This window comes from Thamnophis sirtalis, unplaced genomic scaffold, assembly GCF_051295495.1.
Source record: "Thamnophis sirtalis isolate CommonGarterSnake01/CBP01778 unplaced genomic scaffold, rThaSir2_p1.2 scaffold_9, whole genome shotgun sequence".
In the NCBI taxonomy this organism is placed as follows: Eukaryota; Metazoa; Chordata; class Lepidosauria; order Squamata; family Natricidae; genus Thamnophis; species Thamnophis sirtalis.
In genome coordinates, this window is record NW_028261389.1 from 73708578 (window position 1) to 73730939 (window position 22362).

General features: G+C 46.7%; 1 protein-coding gene across 2 annotated transcripts in view; it reads right to left on the reverse strand.

The window, feature by feature from the left end:
- Window positions 1–3208: 3208 nt before the first annotated feature.
- NTF3 (neurotrophin 3) overlaps window positions 3209–22362 on the reverse strand; it is an 82098-nt gene continuing 62944 nt past the window's right edge. For both annotated transcript variants that reach the window (XM_087722263.1, XM_087722262.1), the window contains exon 3: window positions 3209–4120. In XM_087722263.1, the coding sequence (XP_087578389.1) occupies window positions 3341–4120 (780 nt within the window). In that variant the 3' untranslated portion in view covers window positions 3209–3340. The remainder of the gene's footprint in view (window positions 4121–22362) is intronic.

Consider the following 22362-nt stretch of genomic DNA (forward strand, 5'->3'; position numbering starts at 1 on the left):
ATTCTTAAAAAAAAAAAAGTCCTATTTTGAGGAAATCTCTCTTTTAAATATTTATATTAATGATCCCTTTAAAGTGTTTTTTGGCACTCTAAAGTTTTCATTACGACTTGTTTAATATTTTTCTTGGCTTCAAAAAAAAAAGGAGCTGGCAACATGAACAGCAGTTACAGATGTGTTTACCAAAAGCTGAGAAACAAAAACTTAACATTGTAAGATTATTCGCCCTAATTCCAGAACACTAATGGGAGATCGTATGGGTGAGTATCACAGTAAAACACCTCATACTGGAGAGAGTCAAAAGTGGTTTTATTTCTCAAAAAAAGGCAATGGGCTGATATATATGTAGCTGATAATGGAAGAGAGCCTGTGACTTAGTGGCTAATATAACTGCCTAAGATGTAATACAACCCAGGTTCGATTCCCAATAAGGGTATGGCTAGCTGATGAGAGCTAAATAGCTTGAAATAGATCTATACTAGTCTCCCTTTATTTATTTATCAGCACAAATGCAACACACACACACACACACGGAGGGAGGGAGGGAGGGAGGGAGAGAGAGAGAAGAAGAAGAAGAAGAAGAAGAAGAGGAGGAGGAGAAAAGAAGAAGAAGAAGAAGAAGAAGAAGAAGAAGAAGAAGAAGAAGAAGAAGAAGAAGAAGAAAAATACAAGATGATGTCTTCTATCCCAGAAGCTTCATTAGTTGTATTGGATGCTGTGGGAGATGGAAGATGGACAGTTATGGACAGTTGGGGGTTAATTGGTGGAGGGGGAATGATAGGTTTCGATAAGAATATACTTTCTCCAAAGCACCAGAGGGCAGGACAAGAAACAATGGATGAAAACTGATCAAAGAGAGAAGCAACATGGAATTAAGGAGAAACTTCCAGACAGTGAGGACAATCAACCAGTGGAACAGCTTGGGCTTCAGCAGTCCTGGACGCTCCATCATTGGAGGTTTTTAAGAAGAGGCTGGACAGCCACTTTTCTTGAGATTGTATAGAAGTATGAGGCACCCATGACTATACCATAGGTCCTCCTGCTTGAGAGAGGGGCTGTACTAGAAGACCTCCATGGTCCCTTCCAGCTGTTCTGTTCTGTTCTACTCTACTCTATTCTAGATGTTGGTGGGATGGAAAGATTCTGGGGGTTCTGTGATCTCAAGGTCACCTGAATCAGAGGTGTGGACTCACCTTGGAACAGCCAAAGGGGCTGCATTGTAAATTGGGGATAAGGGTGTGTGTCAAATACCTCCCCCATAGAGGGAGAGCTGTTCAATTCTAACATAGATTGACTCTTTGAACTTTGACCCCCCCCCTTTCAAAACAATGGTCCTCTCTATCCAAAATGTGGACTTTGCTGTCTTCAAAAGTGTGACCCTTATCTTTCCAACACACACGGACTGCTGAATCTTGTCCTGATGGGTTAGATCAGAAGTCACCCAACCTGTGAGTCATGGCACCTTACCGGGCTGTTACCTATTGGCCACAGGGCCACGTGAGTGGCTGTGTGTACACGCGCACACACCTCCATTCACACTAGCATCGCCATGGGTGTCATGCAGATGTCTGTGGCTGCATTCACATGTACACATGCGCATGTAAAGGCTCCTGTCCAGGGGTGAAATACTCCCGGTTCAGCCCAGTTCGGATGAACTGGCAGGGACAATTGGCATCAGTTCTCCGAACCAGTGACAAAAATCCCTGGTGGCCTCGCCCATGTCCGCCTGGCTGCTCTAATGCCGCTCACCGCTTCCGGGCACTCGACCCACCCACCCATTCCAAATGTTTCTCCCTCCATTCACAGCAGAGGGAGGGCATGGTGGGGAGAGAGTAGCAGGTCTGCTGTGAATGGACTCATACACACATTTTTTCCCTACCGGGTTCTGTGGGCGTGGCTTGGAGGGGACATGTGACTGTATGGGCATGGCCATGAGTGACATCAAGTTGGCCACGCCCACTCAGTCACAGGACCCCACCACCAAGGCATACCCACAGTACCGGTAGTAAAAAAAAATTGAATTTCACCACTGTTCCTGCCCCTCCTCTTCCATTGGTTGGGCCACCAACCAATAACGGTTGGGGAACTCTGGGTGAGATCCCCTATATTGTGCCCTGCGCTTGTGAAGTGAAAATAAATAAATAAATAAAACCACTTTTGATACAACTGTGACCCTGGATGCCCGAGAACCTTCATGGACATTTATACCGGAGAGAAGTTTTATATTTATTGGACAGTTCATGGATTATTCAGGTTGTGGTTGAGCTTTGTTTGAAGAGGCTGAAACTCGAAAGGATCTCCCGAGGTCTCTGAAACTTATTTGAACCCATGCCTCTTAACACAAGTAGTGCAAAATCATGGACGCAGTGGCTCAGTGGCTAAGACACTCAGCTTGTCGATTAGAAAGTCCAGCGGTTCGAATCCCTAGCGCTGCATAACGGAGCGAGCTCCCGTTACTTGTCCCAGCTTCTGCCAACCTAGCAGTTCGAAAGCAAGTAAAAAGGCAAGTAGAAAAATAGGGACCACCTTTGGTGGGAAGGTAACAGCGTTCCGTGCGCCTTCGGCGTTTAGTCATGCCGGCCACATGACCATGGAGATGTCTTCGGACAGCACTGGCTCATCTTTGTAATGGAGATGAGCACCGCCCCCTAGAGTCAGGAAGGACTAGCACATATGTGCGAGGGGAACCTTTACCTAGTGCAAGATCAGAAGATGGGAGCAGACCTGGCCCCAGTGGTTCAGCCAAACCTGTAGTTGCGACCTGTGGATGGCCCCACCCACCTGCCCGGGCGCAATCCCATCCTATATCGCTGCGTATTTGATTTGTGTTTATTGAAGCTGCGTGCATGTGTGGATGGCGCACAGGAGCGAATTGACATGTTGTTTTTTGGCGCATGCTCACATTTCTGGTGCTTGGTGAACTGGTGGTTACAACATGTGACACCCACTTCTGCCTGGCCTATAGAATCCCCAGGCATCAGGCATGGATGGATATTATCATCGTATCATCATCTTTTAAACCTCTCCTTTAATGGTCCCCAGAAATGAACCTCTTGAGTGAAAAAATACCACGATTTCCTAAAAGTTTTGCAAGTCGTTTACGGAAAGCTGTGGAGGAGCTGAGATCACAAACAGAAATGAGAAATGATGTTGCCACTGGTATACATCTGTTCTTTACTGTTCTTTATCAAGAGAGAGAGAGAGAGAGAGATAGTACTTGGCTGGACTTTAATAAATAAGGACCACTTATAATATATAAACAATAGAAACCTTTATATGCTACATGCATATCATATAATTTAGTCATAATAACTTATATGGCAGAGAGAGGGAGAAAACCAACCTATGTTCGCCCGATTTTCCTGGACAAGGCACACACGCAAGAAGTGTCTATTCTGATCCATCGCCAGGCTACGAGTTTACTGTTTTCCGAAGTCAATGCGCGCACGAACGTTTGCGAGGTTTTGCACTGGGAATTCCAGTGCTTGTCGTCAATCCCGCGGCAGCCGCTTTTGGCGGGCTTGGCTTGCTTGCACCGCGTTTCGTAAAAATATTGTTTGACCGGAGAGGGTCCCATTCGGATTTCACCCAGGACAGTCACCTGGTGCCCACGGATGTCCACCGCTGACGTTTTGTCCGTCACCCATCGGCTCTCGCTGTCGCACACCGAATATTCCCCGCGGTGGGTTTTCCCTTCGGAATACCTCTTCCGGCGCGACGTTCGGTTCGCCACCATGGGCTCCTCCATCAGGTACAAGGGAGGGGGCTCCAGGGGGGTGTTTTCACTCAGGAGTACCCGGGGAGAACTGAAACGCCTCTGCTGCCTCAGCAACTCTGCATCCAAAGAAACGACGGGCTGGAAACCCAAACGGATATCTTGGTTTGTAGTCAACAACTCTGGCTCAACCTTCCCCACTGTGGTTGGAACGCCGTCCTTCGTTCTGTCCGTCCGCTTGGGGGTCTTGTCCTTCCAAATGCCAGCTTGAACCAACGTTTTAAGGAAAGAATTCATGGAATCTTCTGATAAACTCCCTTGATCCATGCTGGTCGATTGGATGCCACAGAGAAAAGCCAGAAAGGTCACGGAAAACAAGATGGACATCACCTTGTTCACCTGTACGGTCTGAAAAAGAATCGAGAGGCAACTTAGTCACGTGAGCTGACACCCCGAATCCACCCAGTCTCTCTAAACTTTTTAAAAAATGTTATTTCTCAGAAGAACCCCAAGGCACACAGGGAAGGTACCCATCTAATCCAATGGTGAAATTCAAATGTTTTTACTACCAGTTCTGTGGGTGTGGCTTGGTGAGCGTAGTGTGGCTTGGTGGGTGTGGCTCGGTGGGTGTGGCAGGGGAAGGATACTGCAAAATCTCCATTCCCACCCCACTCTGGGGCCAGCCAGAGGTGGCATTTTCCAGTTCTCTACTCAAAATTTCTGCTGCCGGTTCTCCGAACTGCTCAAAATTTCCAACACCAGTTCTCCAGAACCTGCTGGATTCCACCCCTGATCTAGTCATATGAAGCTGTTTAACTCTTGTCCCAGAGGAGCGACTTCCTGTCGGAGGTCACCCAACATTCAAACCTGATATGATCCCTTTATCCTGTGACTGTTGTTCATCTTATCTGTGCATGAGCCTCGGGGGGACAGTGGTTAGAGTGCAATACTGCAGGCTAATTCTGCTGACTGCCAGATGCCTGCAATTTGGCATTTGGAATCCCACCAAGCTCAAGGTTGACTCAGCCTTCCATCCTTCCAAGGTGGGTAAAATGAGGACCCAGATTGTAGGGGGCAATAGGCTGACTCTGTAAACCAATTAGAGAACGCTGTAGAGCACTCTGAAGTGGGATATAAGTCTAAGTTCTAGTGCTATTTAATGAGCGTCCCCTTACATTCCATCCTGCAGGTCACTTAAGAATTTAGAATAGCATTAAACCATAAAGGAAGCTCTTGGGGACTCCAGTCAATACTATCCTCCAGGATACTGATGCCCTTTGACTGGGTTGTTTTAACTAGCTGCCAATTTACCAAATGATAGTAGCTTTCGGACCACAGTTACCCATTTTTTTCACAACAATGTCATGATTTCATTAGGTGTCATCATGTCAACTCTTAAAGTAAAAAGGTTTCTCCTGTCCAGTTGTATCCAACTCTAGGGGGCAGTGCCCATCTCTGTGTCTTAGTCAAGGGAGCCAGCATTGCAGAGGTGGGTTCCTACCAGTTCGCACCCATTCGGTAGAACCGGTTCGTCAAATCTACCGAACCGGTTAGAAGAGGTTCCACCAGTGGACCCGGAAAGCAGGCCACACCTACAGAAGAGGTTCCAAAATTTTTTGAAACCCACCACTGCTACACACACACACAGAGAGAGAGAGAGAGAGAGACAGACAGACAGACAGACTGACACAGAGAGAGAGAAAAAGAGAAAGAAAGGAAGAAATAAATAAAGAAAAAAGAAAAAAGAAAGAAAAAGAGTGTGAGAGAGAGATGAAAGAAAAAAGAAAAAAGGGACAGAGAGACAAAAGGAAGGAGAGAGAGAAAGAGAGAAAGAAAAAAAACACATGGCCGGCAAGCCACTCCCACCAGGTCACATGGCCAGCAAGCCACTCCCACAAAGGAGGCCACACCCACAGAGTAGGTTCCCAAAAATTTTTGAAACCCACCACTGCAGCATTGTCTAAAGATATTTCCATAGTCATGTGCTTAGTATGACTATAGTGCACAGAATGCTGCTACCGTCCCATCAAAGTGGTACCTACTTATCTACTTGCGTTTACATGCTTTTGAACTGCTAGGTTGGGCAGGAGCTGGAGCAAGGAACGGGAGGTCATCCCATCATCTGATACTTGGATCTTGAACCCGGGCTTGTCAGCTTTCCAGCTGACAAGCTCAGTGTCTTTAACCGCTGAGTCATGATGCCCCTTTGATTTCATTAGGTGTTGCCATCTCAGTGTCAACTCTTAGCAAGCTCAACTATCAGAAGGGATCCTGTAAAACCTCTGATTGAGATCGAGCTACTATGGCTGGCTGGGGAATTCTGGGAGTTGAAGTCCACAAGTGTCTTAAAGTTGCCAAGTTTGGAGATCCTCCGCTTTAGATTATCCGTGTTTGATTTCTACTCAAACCTTACGATCTGGAAGTGAGCTCGGTGGAGGGAAATTGGGAAGCAACCATGTGCGAATGGATGGGGAATTCAAACCTTACAAGGTTTGAGGGAAGGGAGCTAAGTGGAGGGAAATTTGGAAGCAATATTGTGTGAACGGACGGGGAACTCAACACTTCCAATCTGGAAGGGAGCTCAGTGGAGGGAAATTGGGAAGCAGTAATGTGTGAATGGATTGGAAAACTGCAACTGACAAAAGGCACACATGACCACAACTGAAAACCACGGTCCCCAAGATCTTCCTTGACGTTCTCTGTGCTGTTTAGGAATGCTCAGGGCATGACTTGGTCTCATTAGCCAGCAGCTCCTCGTACCCAAACCCATTCCCACCAAGGAAGGCAGGAAACCAGAAGGGGAAACCATATAACTTAATTATACCATTGAAAGAAGCAATTATATATATATACACACTTCTATGATTAGCAATAGATCAAACATAGGCAGAAAATCAACCGCAATCCTCAATCTGGTAGAGCAGCCAAAACAGGCTAGCTGTAGGACTTTTACAAACATATTTAAACTTTTGGAGTGATTTGAAATGGTCCAGACATACGAATGTGGACAGCACATTCTAGATCAGTGATGATGAACTTTTTCAGCACTGAGTGCCCAAATTCACGTGACTCGACAAATGCGTGCATGACAAAAGCGCGCCGACGAAACCGCGGTGCGAAAACCGTGACGTCATAAACACGCCCACAACAATGCGCCAACAAAACCGCACCCACAAAAGCCCGATTTCAGTTAAGGTAAGGGTTAGGATTAGGGTTAGGGTTAGGGTTAAGGTTAGGGTTAGGGTTAGGGTTAAGGTTAGGGTTAGGGTTAGGGTTAGGGTTAGGTTTAGGGTTAGAACTCGCGGTTGCTACTTGTTTGTTGAAGGCGCCCTTTTGTCGGCGGCTGTTGTCGGCGCGCTTCCACGCTCATTCGTCGGTGCAATTTAGAACTCGCAGTTTTCTCTGCGCGGTTTTGTCAGCGCGGTTTTGTCGAGCGCGCATTTGTCGGTGAACCCCAAACTCAAACACACGTGCATGCACATGTATGTGTGCCTGTGTGCGCACTGGAGTGCCAAAAACCCGAAGACTAGCTGGTCAGCGGGCACATTCCTGTTTTTTGGGCCGTTTTCCCCCCTCCCTGAGCCTCCGCACGGCCCCTGCACTTACCTCACATCCAAAATTGGTCGCATGGAGACTCTTGGGAGGGGTGAGAGCAGGGTGGGCGGGGCCAGCCAGGGGTGGGATTTGGAGGCTCTCTGAACCAGCCATCATGTTAGCTACAGATTCTCCCGAACCCGTAGTTTGTCTAATGAGACGTCTTCAAGGAAAGAAGCTCAGAGGGCCCCAAGGGCCTCTCATTTCAACTCCGAGCTACAAATATTCTCCTTTATTGGTGCAAGAGACGTGGAATGGTTTAGGCAAGATTGCCAACATCTCCTTCTTTCAGATGAACGAATTAGTCTCCCCACCCACCCACGCAAAGCATATACATCGCACAGTTTAGCTAGATTTGGAAGAGAAAATCCAGCTCTCCATAATGCCACCCTGACACAAGAATAAGTCCAATTCTATCACTCCGCTGATTGCCTTATATGGTAAAAAACAACAACACCAATACATTTCGTCTAGACTTTTTTTTTTAACAAACAAATGGCGCTGTAAGAAAATATACTTTCATTGTCCTAAAATATTTTATTGTTCTATAAGAATAGAAATGTGTCAAGGGAGTGGGGGGGGGGGAAATGCCAGGGGGATTTAACAGCGTGTCTCTACATTTAAAGTAGTATGGCAAGTCATCAAATTAGAGTAACTTGTTTGTAAATAGCAACCCAGCTTTCACAAAGTGGCTAAATATAGGACTGCCCAATGACTGGAATTAGTTGTGTAACCAAAACAATTCTAGCTGTTGTCCTCTGATGAACAGTTTTGCTGTTAGGACTCTTACAGAAGTCCATACAGTTATCGAATCCAGCATCAGATCTGCAGACCAGTAAATTTGAGCATAGTTTTCGGTTATTTCGTGCTGTCAATTCTCAACTCAACTTGAATATTCATTCAACTCCAGGCCAGGGAAAATAAATGTTCCTTCCTTATGAAGGACTCCTAGCATCAAGACTGTGTGGCTTGTTCTGAAGATGTAGGAATTTCTCCTTTTTTTTCCCACGGGAAAAAGTTCAGCTTCTCACTCCCCCATTGGCTGTCTAACTAACAGGAACATTCCTGCCACATCACCCAATTTCTGGATTGTGTTCCCCGCTTACAATCCTTTTGCCCTCTACAAGTAGCTAAGTGTGTGGTAGAATTCTGAGGATCTGGTGCAGTGGTGAAATTCAATTTTTTTTACTACCTGTTCTGTGGGCGTGGCTCAGTGGGCATGGTATGGCTTGGTGGGCATGGCTTGGTGGGTGTGGCAGGGGAAGGATACTGCAAAATCTCCATTCCCATCCCACTCCAGGGGAAGGATACTGCAAAATCACCATTCCCTCCCCACTCCAGGGGAAGGATACTGCAGAATCTCCATTCCCACCCCACTCCAGGGGAAGGATACTGCAAAATCACCATTCCCTCCCCACTCCAGGGGAAGGATACTGCAAAATCACCATTCCCTCCCCACTCCAGGGGAAGGATACTGCAAAATCTCCATTCCCTCCCCACTCCAGGGGAAGGATACTGCAAAATCTCCATTCTCACCCCACTCCAGGGGAAGGATACTGCAAAATCTCCATTCCCTCCCCACTCCAGGGGAAGGATACTGCAAAATCTCCATTCCCTCCCCACTCCAGGGGAAGGATACTGCAAAATCACCATTCCCTCCCCACTCCAGGGGAAGGATACTGCAAAATCTCCATTCCCTCCCCACTCCAGGGGAAGGATACTGCAAAATCTCCATTCTCACCCCACTCCAGGGGAAGGATACTGCAAAATCACCATTCCCTCCCCACTCCAGGGGAAGGATACTGCAAAATCTCCATTCTCACCCCACTCCAGGGGAAGGATACTGCAAAATCTCCATTCTCACCCCACTCCAGGGGAAGGATACTGCAAAATCTCCATTCCCTCCCCACTCCAGGGGAAGGATACTGCAAAATCACCATTCCCTCCCCACTCCAGGGGAAGGATACTGCAAAATCTCCATTCCCTCCCCACTCCAGGGGAAGGATACTGCAAAATCTCCATTCTCACCCCACTCCAGGGGAAGGATACTGCAAAATCTCCATTCCCGAAAGCACATAAAAAATGCAAGTAAAAATATAGGGACCATCTTTGGTGGGACGGTAACAGCGTTCCGTGTGCATTCGGCATTTAGTCATGTCGGCCACATGACCATGGAGACTTCTTCGGAAAGCGCTGGCTCTTTGGCTTTGAAACAGGGATGAGCACTGCCCCCTAGAGTCAGGAACAACTAGCACATACATGCTAATGGAACCTTGGCCTTTACCTTATTAGAAAGCCTTGTTTGGACCACCAGGATAAAAGTATTACTCAGCACAGAAATCCAAGTTCAAGTAAGCTTGAAAGAGGTTGTCCCACTTGTAAGCTCACTCCTTTCTGCAATCCATGTTCTGCTGTCTTGCTGTTAAGAAGTTCAACGACAGTGAAACATCCAGTTATGTTTAATGTAAACCAGTGATGTTAATCCTAAGCTTAAGAACTGATGCACAAAAACTTGTAACTAAGCAACATGCTTGATGAAATGGAGGAAAGTTGCTCTTTTTTCTTCTCCTGCTTTGTTTTGTATGTGTTGTTTTGTTTAAAAAGAATAAAAATATATCTAAAAACAAAGTTTTTTTTCTGATATGCAATCAGAATCTATTTTTGTGTGACTTTGACCCACAATTCCATGTCCACACTGAAATAAGGGGGGGGGAAACATCTCCATTTTCTTCCACGTGTTTGTTTTTATTTTTCCAAGAATTGGAAGCACTTCTTCCATCAGTCATCCTTTCCCCCAAAGCTCGCCGAGCCCTTCATACGAATTATTATCTTGTTCCTTTTGGTCACTTTTTCCAAATCTCTTCCAGGTTGCCTGTGAGGACCCGGATTGTTGTTGGGGGCAATATGCTGACTCTGTAAACCGCTTAGAGAGGGCTGAAAGCCCTATGAAGCGGTATAGAAGTCTAACTGCTATTGCTATTGCTATTGTTCCCTTAAGCCGCAGTGTCCAGAACTGAGCACAGCATGCCATCGACTGCTTAAGCAATACCAAATAAAATAAATTAGACATTTCTGCCTTTTTTTTAATTTTTGGTAGCTACATTCCAGTCCAGTTTTGCAACAAACCGAGGCTTTTTTCACAAGTATTATTACCAAGCTATGCCTGTCCATTTGTTTTCTGTTTCCAAACACCCCATTTCTCTCTTAAATTTTATCCTTCTTCTTGTGAGCCCATTTCTATAAACCATTAAGATAATTTTATTTCTATTATCCAGGACGTCGAGCTCACCCGGCCAATTTTGTGTCTTTTCCAGTTAAATTAGCATTCCTTCCATTTCTTTCTTCGGTCATAAATAAAACTTTTGGAGAGACAACTCCATTAAGCGTCCTTTGGCATGGACGTCTGGGGGGGGGGAAGAGAAATGGCTCTCATCGTTTAACCACTAGGAAACTTTGTTTATTAGTGAAAAAACGGTCCTTCTCTCTGGGGTTTTGCTCATCGAAGGATCCACCCAGAGGTGATATTCAGCCAGTTTGGACCGGTTCGGGTAAACCGATAGCGGAGATCGCAGGTGGGCTTGCCAATCTGCCCCGGCGCTATGCCATACCATTTAGCCATCTTTTTTAAGCCAGGCGCATGTGTGGGAGGTGCGCGCAAGATCAAATGCATGTGTGGAAGGCCGGGTACATGCAATAGCAATAGCAATAGCAGTTAGACTTATATACCGCTTCATAGGGCTTTCAGCCCTCTCTAAGCGGTTTACAGAGTCAGCATATTGCCCCCAACAACAATCCGGGTTCTCATTTCACCCACCTCGGAAGGATGGAAGGCTGAGTCAACCCTGAGCCAGTGAGATTTGAACAGCCGAACTGCAGAACTGTAGTCAGCTGAAGTAAACTGCAGTACTGCATTTAACCACTGCACCACCTCGGCTCTTGTGCAAAGCAGTGGTAAAAATAAGTGAAACCCACCACTGGATCCGCCAAGCCCCAATTTCTATTCACATATGTGAACTTTAAGAACCGAGGAGAAATTCTTCGGTTTAACCTCCTGAATTTTTCCATTTCCATCCACGATGCGAACCAAAACGAAAACAGCGACACATGCAAGGCATTTCCTTCCCGCAGAACGGTCCAAAGGGAAACAAGCGAGGAGATGTGCTTCGTTTCAGAGTAAGGGGGGGATAAAAGGAAACTAAAAGCAATGAAATGGAAAGATTATCTGGATTGTCCTAGAATGATTAGAAGAAAGAAAATAAATCCTGACGGTGAGAACAATCAACCAGTGGAACGGCTGGTCTTCGAAAGTTGTGAAGCTTTCAAAAAGAGACTGGACTGCCACTTGTCTGAAATGAACGATGGCTAACCTTTTTTGGCTCCCGTGCCAAAAGCGGGGGGGGGGAAATGCAGAGGGGTCATGCACGGGCATGCCGCACCCATAATGCTATGCGCCCCCACCCCATGCATGCATGTGTGATCAGCACCCCCATTGCTTTTGCTGTGTTTTTTTCACCCTCTCCAAGCTCCTTGAAAGCCTCCTAGAAGAGAGCCCTCTCGGAGGCCCTCCGGAGGCTTCAGGAGCTTCCCTGAAGCCTCCGGAGGGCGAAAAACAGACGTACAGGGAACCTGGGAGTTCGGAAATGGTGACTTCCGGTTTGTCCGTAGGGCCGTTTTTCGCCCTCCAGAGCCTTCAGGAGCCTTCCCTGAAGGCTCTGGAGGGCGAAAACCGGCCTCGAAAGAAGTCCGAAGTCAGCTGGCGTGCTGTAGCTGACAGGGCAATATCTCGCATACCCTAACAAATGACTCTGCGTGCCACCTGTGGCACGCGTGACATAGGTTCACCACAGAGGTGGGTTCCTACTAGTTCGCACCTATTCAGTAGAACCGGTTCATCAAATCTACCGAACCGGTTAGAAGAGGTTCCACCAGTGGACCCGGAAAGCAGGCCACACCTACAGAAGAGGTCCCAAACTTTTTTGAAATCCACCACTGGTCCTTGGATATGATTATTCTACACTATCATGCTCATATTTATAAAACTCAGGGCCTCTGTGAAAGGTAAGGGTGACTTCTGCGTTTGTGGTGCAATCAGAACATTGCGTGTATTGAAGTTGTTTTAACGCAAACCAAAGATGCCTTTTAAAAAACAAGTTTACATCATATTCTTATGCATGCCAGTGCTGCGTGTGAGGTCATTTAAGGTGGTTCTGACAAGTGTCGTTGGCATCTTCATATCCGGTGGCAAGCCACTCCCATCCGGTCACATGGGTGGCAAGCCACTCCCACAAAGGAGGCCACACCCACAGAGTAGGTTCGAGCAATTTTTGAAACCCACCACTGGTTCGCCATCACAGGTATAGGCTCTCCTGATCAAGTAGGTCAGGGGTGTCAAACTTGATTTCCTTTAGGAAATCAAGGGTTGTGTTTGACCTCGGGAGATAGGCATGGCTGGGGCAGGCGTAGCCAGGCTGGGCGTGGCCAGCCGGACTTCCCTCGTGTCAGGGTTACCTGTGGTGGCCAAGTGCTCAGATCTTTCCTCACTCTCATTATAATTTTCTTCTCTTCTTTCCTTTCTTCCTCCATCCCTCCCTTCTCCCTTCCCCTCCTCCTTCTGCCTTGCCTTCCTTTCCTTTTCCTTTCCTTCTGGTGTTTCCCAAATAAGTTAGGAGGAAATACTTCCTTCTGCTCAGTTGCCAAGAAATTAACTGTTAGGTGACTGCAGACTATGGGAGATTTTGGAAGCAGCTCATTGGGGCATCCATCCAAATGTTGACTAGTCGGGACAAACAGATGCATCCTTTTCTGCCCACGGAGCTTTCAAGAAGAGGCTGTTGCCAGAGTGAGGTAACCGCAGGGAGCCACAGTTTCACCCAGCAATTAAACTGTTTTTCAACATCCAAAGGATGACGAACTCTGATTATTCTCCAAAAGTCAAGGGGTAGGTAAGGGGTATCCCCAAAACGTTTACCTGTTCCTTCCAGGTTAGGGGAATGGAAAGAGGGAGATTATTCCTTTCCCATGCCTATGAGTAGCATGAGATTCTTTGATTCCTTTCTTGCAACGCAGTCCTAACACTGATGATGTTGCCTAGTTGGGTAATGAAACGTCAACAACAAGAAAACAAACAAGCTCAGAGAGCACCAAGGACCCCATATTCCTTCTCCTCCTCCTCTCTTCTCTCCTCCTCTTCTGCTTCCTCTCTCCTCTTCCTTCTCTCCTCCTCCTCTTCCTCCTCCATCATTCCATAAACTCTACTCTCTTCTAGCACTGATGATGTTACCTAGTTAGGATAATGAAACGTCTGCAAGAAAACAAGCAAGCTCAGAGAGCACCAAGGACCCCACAGTCCTCCTCCTCCTCTCTTGTCTCTTCCTTTTCCACTTCCTCTCTCCTCTTCCTCCTCTCCTCTCTCCTCCTCTTCCTGCTCCTCCTCCTCCTCCTCCATCATTCCATAAGCTCTATTCCCTTCTAGCACTGATGATGTTACCTAGTTTGTGTAATGAAACGTCTGCAAGAAAACAAGCAACCCCCTCCCCCACCCCCACCCCGGCCAGTTTTTGCTCCTAGGAGGCTGCGGGAAGGCCTACTAGGCCCAAAATGGTGGCACGGGAGGGACGCGTGCCCCTGTGTGTGGGGTGGGTGGGCGGAGCACGGGGAGTCGTGCGGGCATGCGAAAGGGCAGAGGGAAGCGCAGGAGGGTCACACGCGCATGTGCAGGGGAGCGGCCACGGATGTGTTGCATGCGTATTGTGTTGTTTTCCATTGCTTTCGGCCCACAACGACAAAAAGTTTAGCCCTCACTGTGATATTGTCTAGAAAGGCAAAGCTGAAGGATGATTAAACTAATAAGAATGGAAATCTCCTTGCAAAAACATGTCTGTTTTCAAAGCAGTTTCCTGGGCCTGGATTTTTGAAGGAAGAGCATTTTATAATTCTGGGGTGTTGCTGGAGTGAAACTCCCAGGATGAGTAATTATTCAGCCTTTGAGAATGGAGATTGTGATTTTAGCAATAGCAATAGCAATAGCAATAGCAATAGCAATAGCAGTTCGACTTATATACCGCTTCATAGGGCTTTCAGCCCTCTCTAAGCGGTTTACAGAGTCAGCATATTGTCCCCAACAACAATCTGGGTCCGCATTTTACCCACCTCGGAAGGATGGAAGGCTGAGTCAACCCTGAGCCGGTGAGATTTGAACAGCCGAACTGCAGAACTGCAGTCAGCTGAAGTAGCCTGCAGTGCTGCATTTAACCACTGCGCCACCTCGGCTCTTTTTACTAAGGGGGAGAAATGGAAGGAAAAAGCAGATTTATCTAGAACTGATAATAGTTGCATGGTACATCCAAGACTATCTGGGACGGAGATAGAGCTGAGTCCATGTTCTAGACTCCATGAAAACTGTGGGAGTTTGGATCTATTTGTCTCTCTGTTGTATGCTTGAAACAAGAGGAAACATTTGACTTCAGCTCCTGGAGGAAAGATGGGATTTCAATCTAATAAATAAAGGAAGCCAGCAAGTCAGAAGACAGGATGAAAACTCCTCAATTACACAACACGTGGACAGACTTAAGCATACGTTCAACTGGGAAGCAGCATTTTAGACCAAGCCAAGTTCAAAAAAAAAAAAAAAAAAAAAAGCTAGAGAATTCCTGGAAGGCATCCAGACAAATCAATCATCAACAGGCACACTGAGATAAACAACATCTACATCCCGCTCCAAAGAGACAATCAACCAAGCCTAAAGGGAAGCATAAAGACCACAAGACTTCACAATCAATAACCAGGTGAGCGAAGGTTGACACCAAGATTGACATTAGATCAAGAATCAAGAAACAAATACCCCAATCAAGGAACTACCAACTCAGATAAACAAGCTAACAGTAAAAAAAAACAATCCAATCAAGGAACCACAAAGATAATTCCTACTGACACTGATGGGTATATAGACAGAGAGCAAAGCCCTTTCTTCCAGCACTGATGATGTTACTTAGTTTGATAATGAAATCTCTGCATAAAAACTAATCAAGCATCAAGGACTCTGCAAGCGAGAAGAATTGAGGCTTTGGTGACTGACAGGCATGCTGGTCCTATGCTCCCAGTGATATGTCCCTATGTTGTTACTGATGAAATTCCTTCGTAGAATAACAGCGTTGGAAGGGACCTTGGAGGTCATCCAGTCCAACCCCTACTTCAGGGGTGTGAAACTCAAAGCCTGCGGGCCGAATCTGGCCCACGGGGCTGCCTGGGAAACAGCAAAGGACTGGCCTGCAGTGCCTCTGCCAGTGAAGATGGAGCTCAGGAGGGGCTCACCCCCACCTCCATCCCGGCTCAGTTTTTGCTGGCTAGCAAAACAAACGAAAACAAAAGGAGCAATGTTTCCCCTTTTGCATTTGAACCTCTGAGAAGGGACAGGAGAGGAGAAAGGAAAGGGGGAAGACAAAGAAAAAGAAGGAAAGATGTTAAGAGAGTAAGGAAGGAAAAATAAGGAAAAGGGGGAAGGAAGAAGAAAGGAGAAGGGAAGGAAGGAAGGAAGGAAGGAAGGAAGGAAGGAAGGAAGGAAGGAAGGAAGGAAGGAAGGAAGGAAGGAAGATGAGGGACACAGGGAAGGCAAGGCAAGGAGAGAAGAAGGAAGGAAGGAAAGAAAGAAGGAAGGAAAAGGAAGGTAGGAAGATGAGGGAGGGAGAAAGGGAAGGGCAAGGCAAGGGGGAGATAGAAGGAAGGAAGGAAGATGAAGGAGGGAAGGGAAGGGCAAGAGAGAAAGAAGGAAGGGAGGGAGGAAAAAGAAAAAAAAGGAAGGAAGGAAGGAAGATGAGGGAGGGAGGGAAGGCAAGGGAAGGCAAGGGGGAGATAGGAAGGAAGGAGGGAAGCAAGGGCAAGGGAGAAAGAAGGGAGGAGGGAGGGAGAGGGAGAGAGAGGGAGGGAGAAAGAAAGAAAGAAAGAAGAAAGAAAGAAAGAAAGAAAGAAAGAAAGAAAGAAAGAAAGAAAGAAAGAAAGAAGATCCAGCACATTTCTTCCCAGAAGAAACTTTCCTGGCACCCAAGAAAAAATATAATCAAATGACAATTACATTTGTACTCTCTCCCAGATCTGAGGCTTCCTATGCTGGCGAAGCAACCACCTTGAGATCAAACCTTTTTCTAAAGATCAAAGGGAGGAGGACCAAAGGGAGAGCTTAAAATCCATGACAAAGCCTCAGTCACGCAGGGGGAACAGGTAGTCATGTTACAGCTCAACAACCCAGTCTGCTCTTTGCAAGTTGGAACTCCATTGCTTACAATATAAAGCGCTGTCTTTTAAAAAAAGTAGAAATGCTTTGCCCTCCAGCCACGTTGTACCAAAGAAGCAAGAGAAAGACACGAGAGAGAGAGAGAGACAGAGAGACAGAGAGAGAGAGAGACAGAGAGAGAGAGAGAGACAGAGAGAGAGAGAGAGACAGAGACAGAGAGAGAGACAGAGACAGAGACAGAGAGACAGAGAGAAAGAGAGACAGAGAGAGACAGAGACAGAGAGAGACAGAGACAGAGAGACAGAGAGAGAGAGAGACAGAGAGAAAGAGAGACAGAGACAGAGACAGAGAGAGACAGAGACAGAGAGACAGAGAGACAGAGACAGAGAGAGAGAGAGAGAGACAGAGAGAGACAGAGACAGAGAGACAGAAAAAAAGAGAGAGAGAGAGAGAAAGAAAGAGAGAAAGAAAGAAAGAAAGAAAGAAAGAAAGAAAGAAAGAAAGAAAGAAAGAAAGAAAGAAAAGAAACCAGCTACTAGCTGGTTAACTAGCTATCTCACATCCATGCTCACCCTCCCCTCTTGATTCACATATTACACGTGGGGAGAGAGGAGAGAGAGAGAGAGAGAGAGAGAGAGAGAGAGAGAGAGAGAGAGAGAGAGAGAGAGAGAGAGAGAATGAAAGAAGAAAGAAAGAAAGAAAGAAAGAAAGAAAGAGAAACCCGCTACTGAAGATATATCTTTAACCAGCTATCTCACGTCCATGCTCACCCTCCCATCTTGATTCACATATTACACGTGGAGAGAGAGAGAGAGAGAGAGAGAGAGAGAGAGAGAGAGGAGAGAGAGAGAGAGAGAGAGAGAGAGAGAGAGAGAGAGAGAGAGAGAGAGAGAGAGAGAGAGAATAGCAGAGCTCGAAGGGACCTTGGAGGTCTTCTAGTCCAACCCTCTGCTCAGGCAGGAGACTCCACTTTAACTCATTCATTTAGTCCTCGAGTTATAAGCATTCATTTAGCAATCAGTCGAATTTACACCTTCTGTGAGCAGCACCCCAAACCATGGCCTGCATCGCCTTACACTTTAAGATAGACAGTCCTTGACTTACAACTGTTCATTTAGTGACTTCAAAGTTACGATGACGCTGAAAAAAGTGATTTATGACTGTTTCCCACACTTATAACCCTTGCAGCATCCCCATGGTCACGTGATCAAAATTCAGACGCTTGGCCACTGATTCATACTTATGACAGTCGCAGTGTCGTGGGGGGTGTCAGGTGATCCCCTTTTGTGACCTGAGAAGTCCATGGGGGAGCAGGATTCACTTAATAACCGTGTGACATACTTATCACCTGTAGTGATTCGCTTAACAACTGTGGCTAGAAAGGCTCTAAAACGGGACAACATTCACTTAACAAATGTCTCACTTAACCACCGACATTTTGGACTCAGTTGTGGCCATTAAGTCAACACTCAGAAGGTCGCAAAAGGAGGTCACATGACCCCGGGAAGCTGCAACCGTCGTAAGTATGAGTCAGTTGTCAAGCCTCCAAATTTTTAATCACATGGCCGTGGGGATGATGCAGTGGCCATAAGGGTGAAGAATGGTCATAAGTCACATTTTTCAGAGGTGTGGTAGCTTTCAAATGGTCACATTGTAGGTTGAGGACTATCCTGAACATAAATAAAACTCAACTCATCAAGGAAGACTCGAGGAATGACAGGAAATGTTTTCTCTTCAATGCCTAAGATTGGTCGTACTTCTAACTGATTCACAGAGTTGGAAGGGACCTTGGAGGTCTTCTAGTCCAGGGGTCGCCAAGCTTTCGGACCTCAGGGACCACTACATTCCTAATTTTAAATCCCGCGGACCACTAATAGCATCTGCCTAATGGCCGTCTGGGTGGGCGTGGCTAGGTGGTCATGTGACTGGGTGGGTGTGGCCAACTCGATATCACTCATGTCGAGGGGCGGCTTGCCAGCCTCTCCTCACCCCTCCGCTCCCAGCCACTCCTCACCTGCCTGCCCGGGCTCCTTAGGGCCCCAACAGGAAGCAGTTGCTGGAGCTAAGCAGCCACCAGGAGAAAGAATTGGCAAAACAGCTCAGTTCAAATTGGATCTGACCGAGGAGGAGGCTCAGCAGAAGCACCTCACTGAGGACCATGAGCATAGGCTTTCCAAGCAGAGGGAAGATCTGTAGGAATACAAGGCCAGGGACCGGCGCCTGGAGGCTCAGCAGGCTGAGATGCTCAGCCAGTTCCAGGCCATGATGCAGTCCCAATGGAACGAGGCCCTCCGGCTCTTTGCCACCAGTCGCGCTTCCCTCCAGCCTTCACCCAAAGCCCCACACCAGGAGGCTGAAGCAGACCCCAAGTCGGAATTTCTGCCCCTCTCCGACCCCCACAAAAAGACTCCGAAGGGGGAGATTCTCTGCAGCAACACAAGCGTTCATTGCATGTATCCATCTCAGGGGCCGTAGTTTGAGGGCCCCTGATTTAGTGCAATATAAAAAATGCAAATAATTTTTCTGTGGACCACCAACATTTTCCCACAGTCCATGGTGACCGCTGACCTAGTCCAACCCCAGCCTCCCCCAAGCAGGGGACCCTGCTTAAAGGCTGGCCCCGCCCCAACTTCTTCTGCCTGCATCTGTTGGATGCTGAATCTGGAGGCCTTTCCAGACAGAGACAATTCAGATTAAATTGGACTTCTCCTTAACCTTTCGCAGGGAGCAGACAAAAATGACCGTTTTTAGATGGCGTGCACAGGGCCGAGACTTGGAAAAACAAACCCAAAGCGAATCTGCCTTTTTTTTTTTTAGAAATGGAGGAGACAGTTCTTAATATTTCACCGCAATTATTTGCAAGCCTCCAGAATATGGAATTGCTTAGAAAGTGCCTTTTTCATTTCATTAGAAAGTGGCGGCTTATGCGGATTATACTTTTTCCTAACTCGCTTTGCCAAGGACGACTCTAAAATAGAAAAGGGGTTGATGCACTGGGACATCTGGTCCTCCTCCAATTATTCTGCGGTTATGTCCTGATTGCTCAAGCCCTGAATTGTAACTTCTCTGGATGTCAACAATTGGCCCTCCGGCATCCCACCGTTATCCAAGAAACCCTCTTTATTCTTGTCCAGGGGCCACTGGATGTCTTGTATCTGCCCTGCCTTTGTTGATGAACTCTGAACATAACAGATTTCTTGTCCTTTTGCCGTTCGGACATATTTCTGGTTACCACCACTATTATTTTCTGCCCTGGTCCTGACATTTTGGAGTATTTTTGCCCTAAGGGCAGAAAGAGAAAGAGGTCACTTCAAAACAAAAAGGCAGAGCTGTTTGGCACTGTAAGAGGATGGCACTTAGTTCTCCAAGGAAAGTGAAGGGTCGAAGCTGAAGTTGGGGATTATTAAAACTTGGCCACGGAGTAACAATTTACTTGGAGGCATTTTAGATCTCTGTGATGAATGGCTTCTAGGTTGCCTTACAAAAAGTGACTCAGGAGAGAAGAAATGCCAGAGGGAAGAAAGGGGGGAGGGGGCAAATAAGTTAGGGAAAGTTTCTGGAACTGAGTCAGTGGTGGGATTCAATATTTTTTACTAGTGGTTCTGTGGGCATGGCTTGGCTTTGTGGGCATGGCTTGGTGGATGCTGTAAGATTTCTGTTCCCACTCCAATCCAGGGCAAGGATACTGTAAACTCTCCGTTCCTACCCTACTCCAAGGGAAGGATACTGCAAAATCCCCATTCCCATCTAACTCCAGGTGAAGAATACTGTAAGATCGCCATTCCCACCCCAATCTAGGGGAAGAATACTGTAAAATATCAATTTCCTCCCCACATCAGGGGAAGGATACTATAAAATCTCCATTTCCACCCCACTCCTGGGAAAGGACACTGTAAAATCTCCATTTCCCCCCCACACCAGGGGAAGGATACTATAAAATCTCCATTTCCACCCCACTCCTGGGGAAGAATACTGTAAAATCTCCATTTTCACCCCACTCCTGGGGAAGGATTCTGTAAAATCTCCATTTTCTCCCCACACCAGGGGAAGGATACTGTAAAATCTCCATTTCCACCCCACGCCTGGGGCAAGGATACTGCAAAATCCCCATTCCCTCCCCACCCCAGGGGAAGGATTCTGTAAAATCTCCATTCCCTCCCCGCTCCAGGGGAAGGATATTGTAAAATCTCCATTCCCTCCCCGCTCCAGGGGAAGGATACTGCAAAATCCCCATTCCCTCCCCACTCCAGGGGAAGGATACTGTAAAATCTCCATTCCCACCCCATTCCAGGGGAAGGATACTGCAAAATCCCCATTCCCTCCCCACCTCTCTAATCTGCTTTCCAGCTCCATTCTCCTGTTCAGGGCAACAAAAGAAGATCAGCTGGGAGGTAGCAGTGGCGGGGCCAGCCTATTTGCCGGTTGTTCGAACTACTAAAAATTTCCGCTACCGGTTCTCTTGAACCGGTCAGCACTGGCTGAATATCACCTCTGAACTATAGTGTCTTCTCCCTAAAACGAGCCTACTTTTGTTCTTCATTTACTGCCTTAAAAATACTTATATACACAATATCCAAAAAATGTCCCCTTATTTTCCCTACCTTTATGCAAAATTTCAGATGAGAGACTGAAGCTTAAGGAGTTTATGAGAGACCTGGGTTAGGATATTTTGCCGTTTCCCATGCATGAAGCTGCTAGAGTTCCCGCAGGAAAATATTCTTTGCTACGGATGCTTCTTAAAGCTGATCAGCTCTTCAGAAAAAACCTTAGTACAGGTAGTCCTCGACTTACGACCACAACAGAGCCCAAATTTCCTGTTCCTAAGTGAAACACTTGTTAAGGGAGTCTTGCCCCATTTGACGACCTTTCTTGCCACAGTTTGTCAAGGGAATCCCTGCAGTTGTTAAGTTGTTAAGTGAATCTGGCTTCCCCATTGACTTTGCTGGTCAGAAAGTCGTAAAAAAGGACCACGTGACCCCCGGGACGCTTCACAGGTCATAAATAGGAGTCAGTTGCCAAGCAATTTTTGAATTTTGATCACGTAACCATGGGGTTGCTGCATTGGTCGTAAGTGTGAAAAACGGACATAAGTCACTTTCTTCAGTGCCTTGGTAACTTTGAATGGACACCAAATGAACTGTTGTAAATCAAGGACTACCTGTAGTGGGGAGCTACTGAAGCTCATGTACCTGTGGAGCAGACTTGCAAAAAAACAGGAGACTGAGACTGTGGGAAGAGTCAAGTGAGTAACCAGCCTAGAATCGTTACATTCCCACAAAAGTTCCATACAACCCCTCTTGAATTCTGTTCTCTCTTATTTGGCACCAATTTAGTGCTGCTTGTTCGTTGACTAGATTCTCATGTATAGGCATGAGCAATAAATCAGCTTAACTGGAACTGAATGTGTGGCCCCAATTCTTCGCACCTGACGTGAATGGTTGGTAGGCAAAAACTTACAATCTTGTCCTTCTTTTAGTCAAGCTAATTTCTGCACATTGGCCAGACCATGGGTGGGTTCCTGCCAGTTCTAACCTCTTCTATAGAAGAGGTTCCACAAATCTACAGTGCCACTTAGAACCGGTTCCAGCTCCCTCCCCCCGCCCGTCCGCACATCATGAAGATGAAGAGTGAGAGGAGGAATTCTGGGAGTTGAAGTCCACTAGTCTTAAAGCTGTCAAGTTTGAACACCCCTGGGTTTTTTTTTCTAAAGGGTTAGGGGTGCAAGGGTCTTGTAACTTGACAGCTTTAAGACTTGCGTGCTTCAAATGCCAGAGTTTCTGAGCCAACATTTTGGTTGCTAAGCAAGAGCGTTGTTAAGTGAGTTTCACCA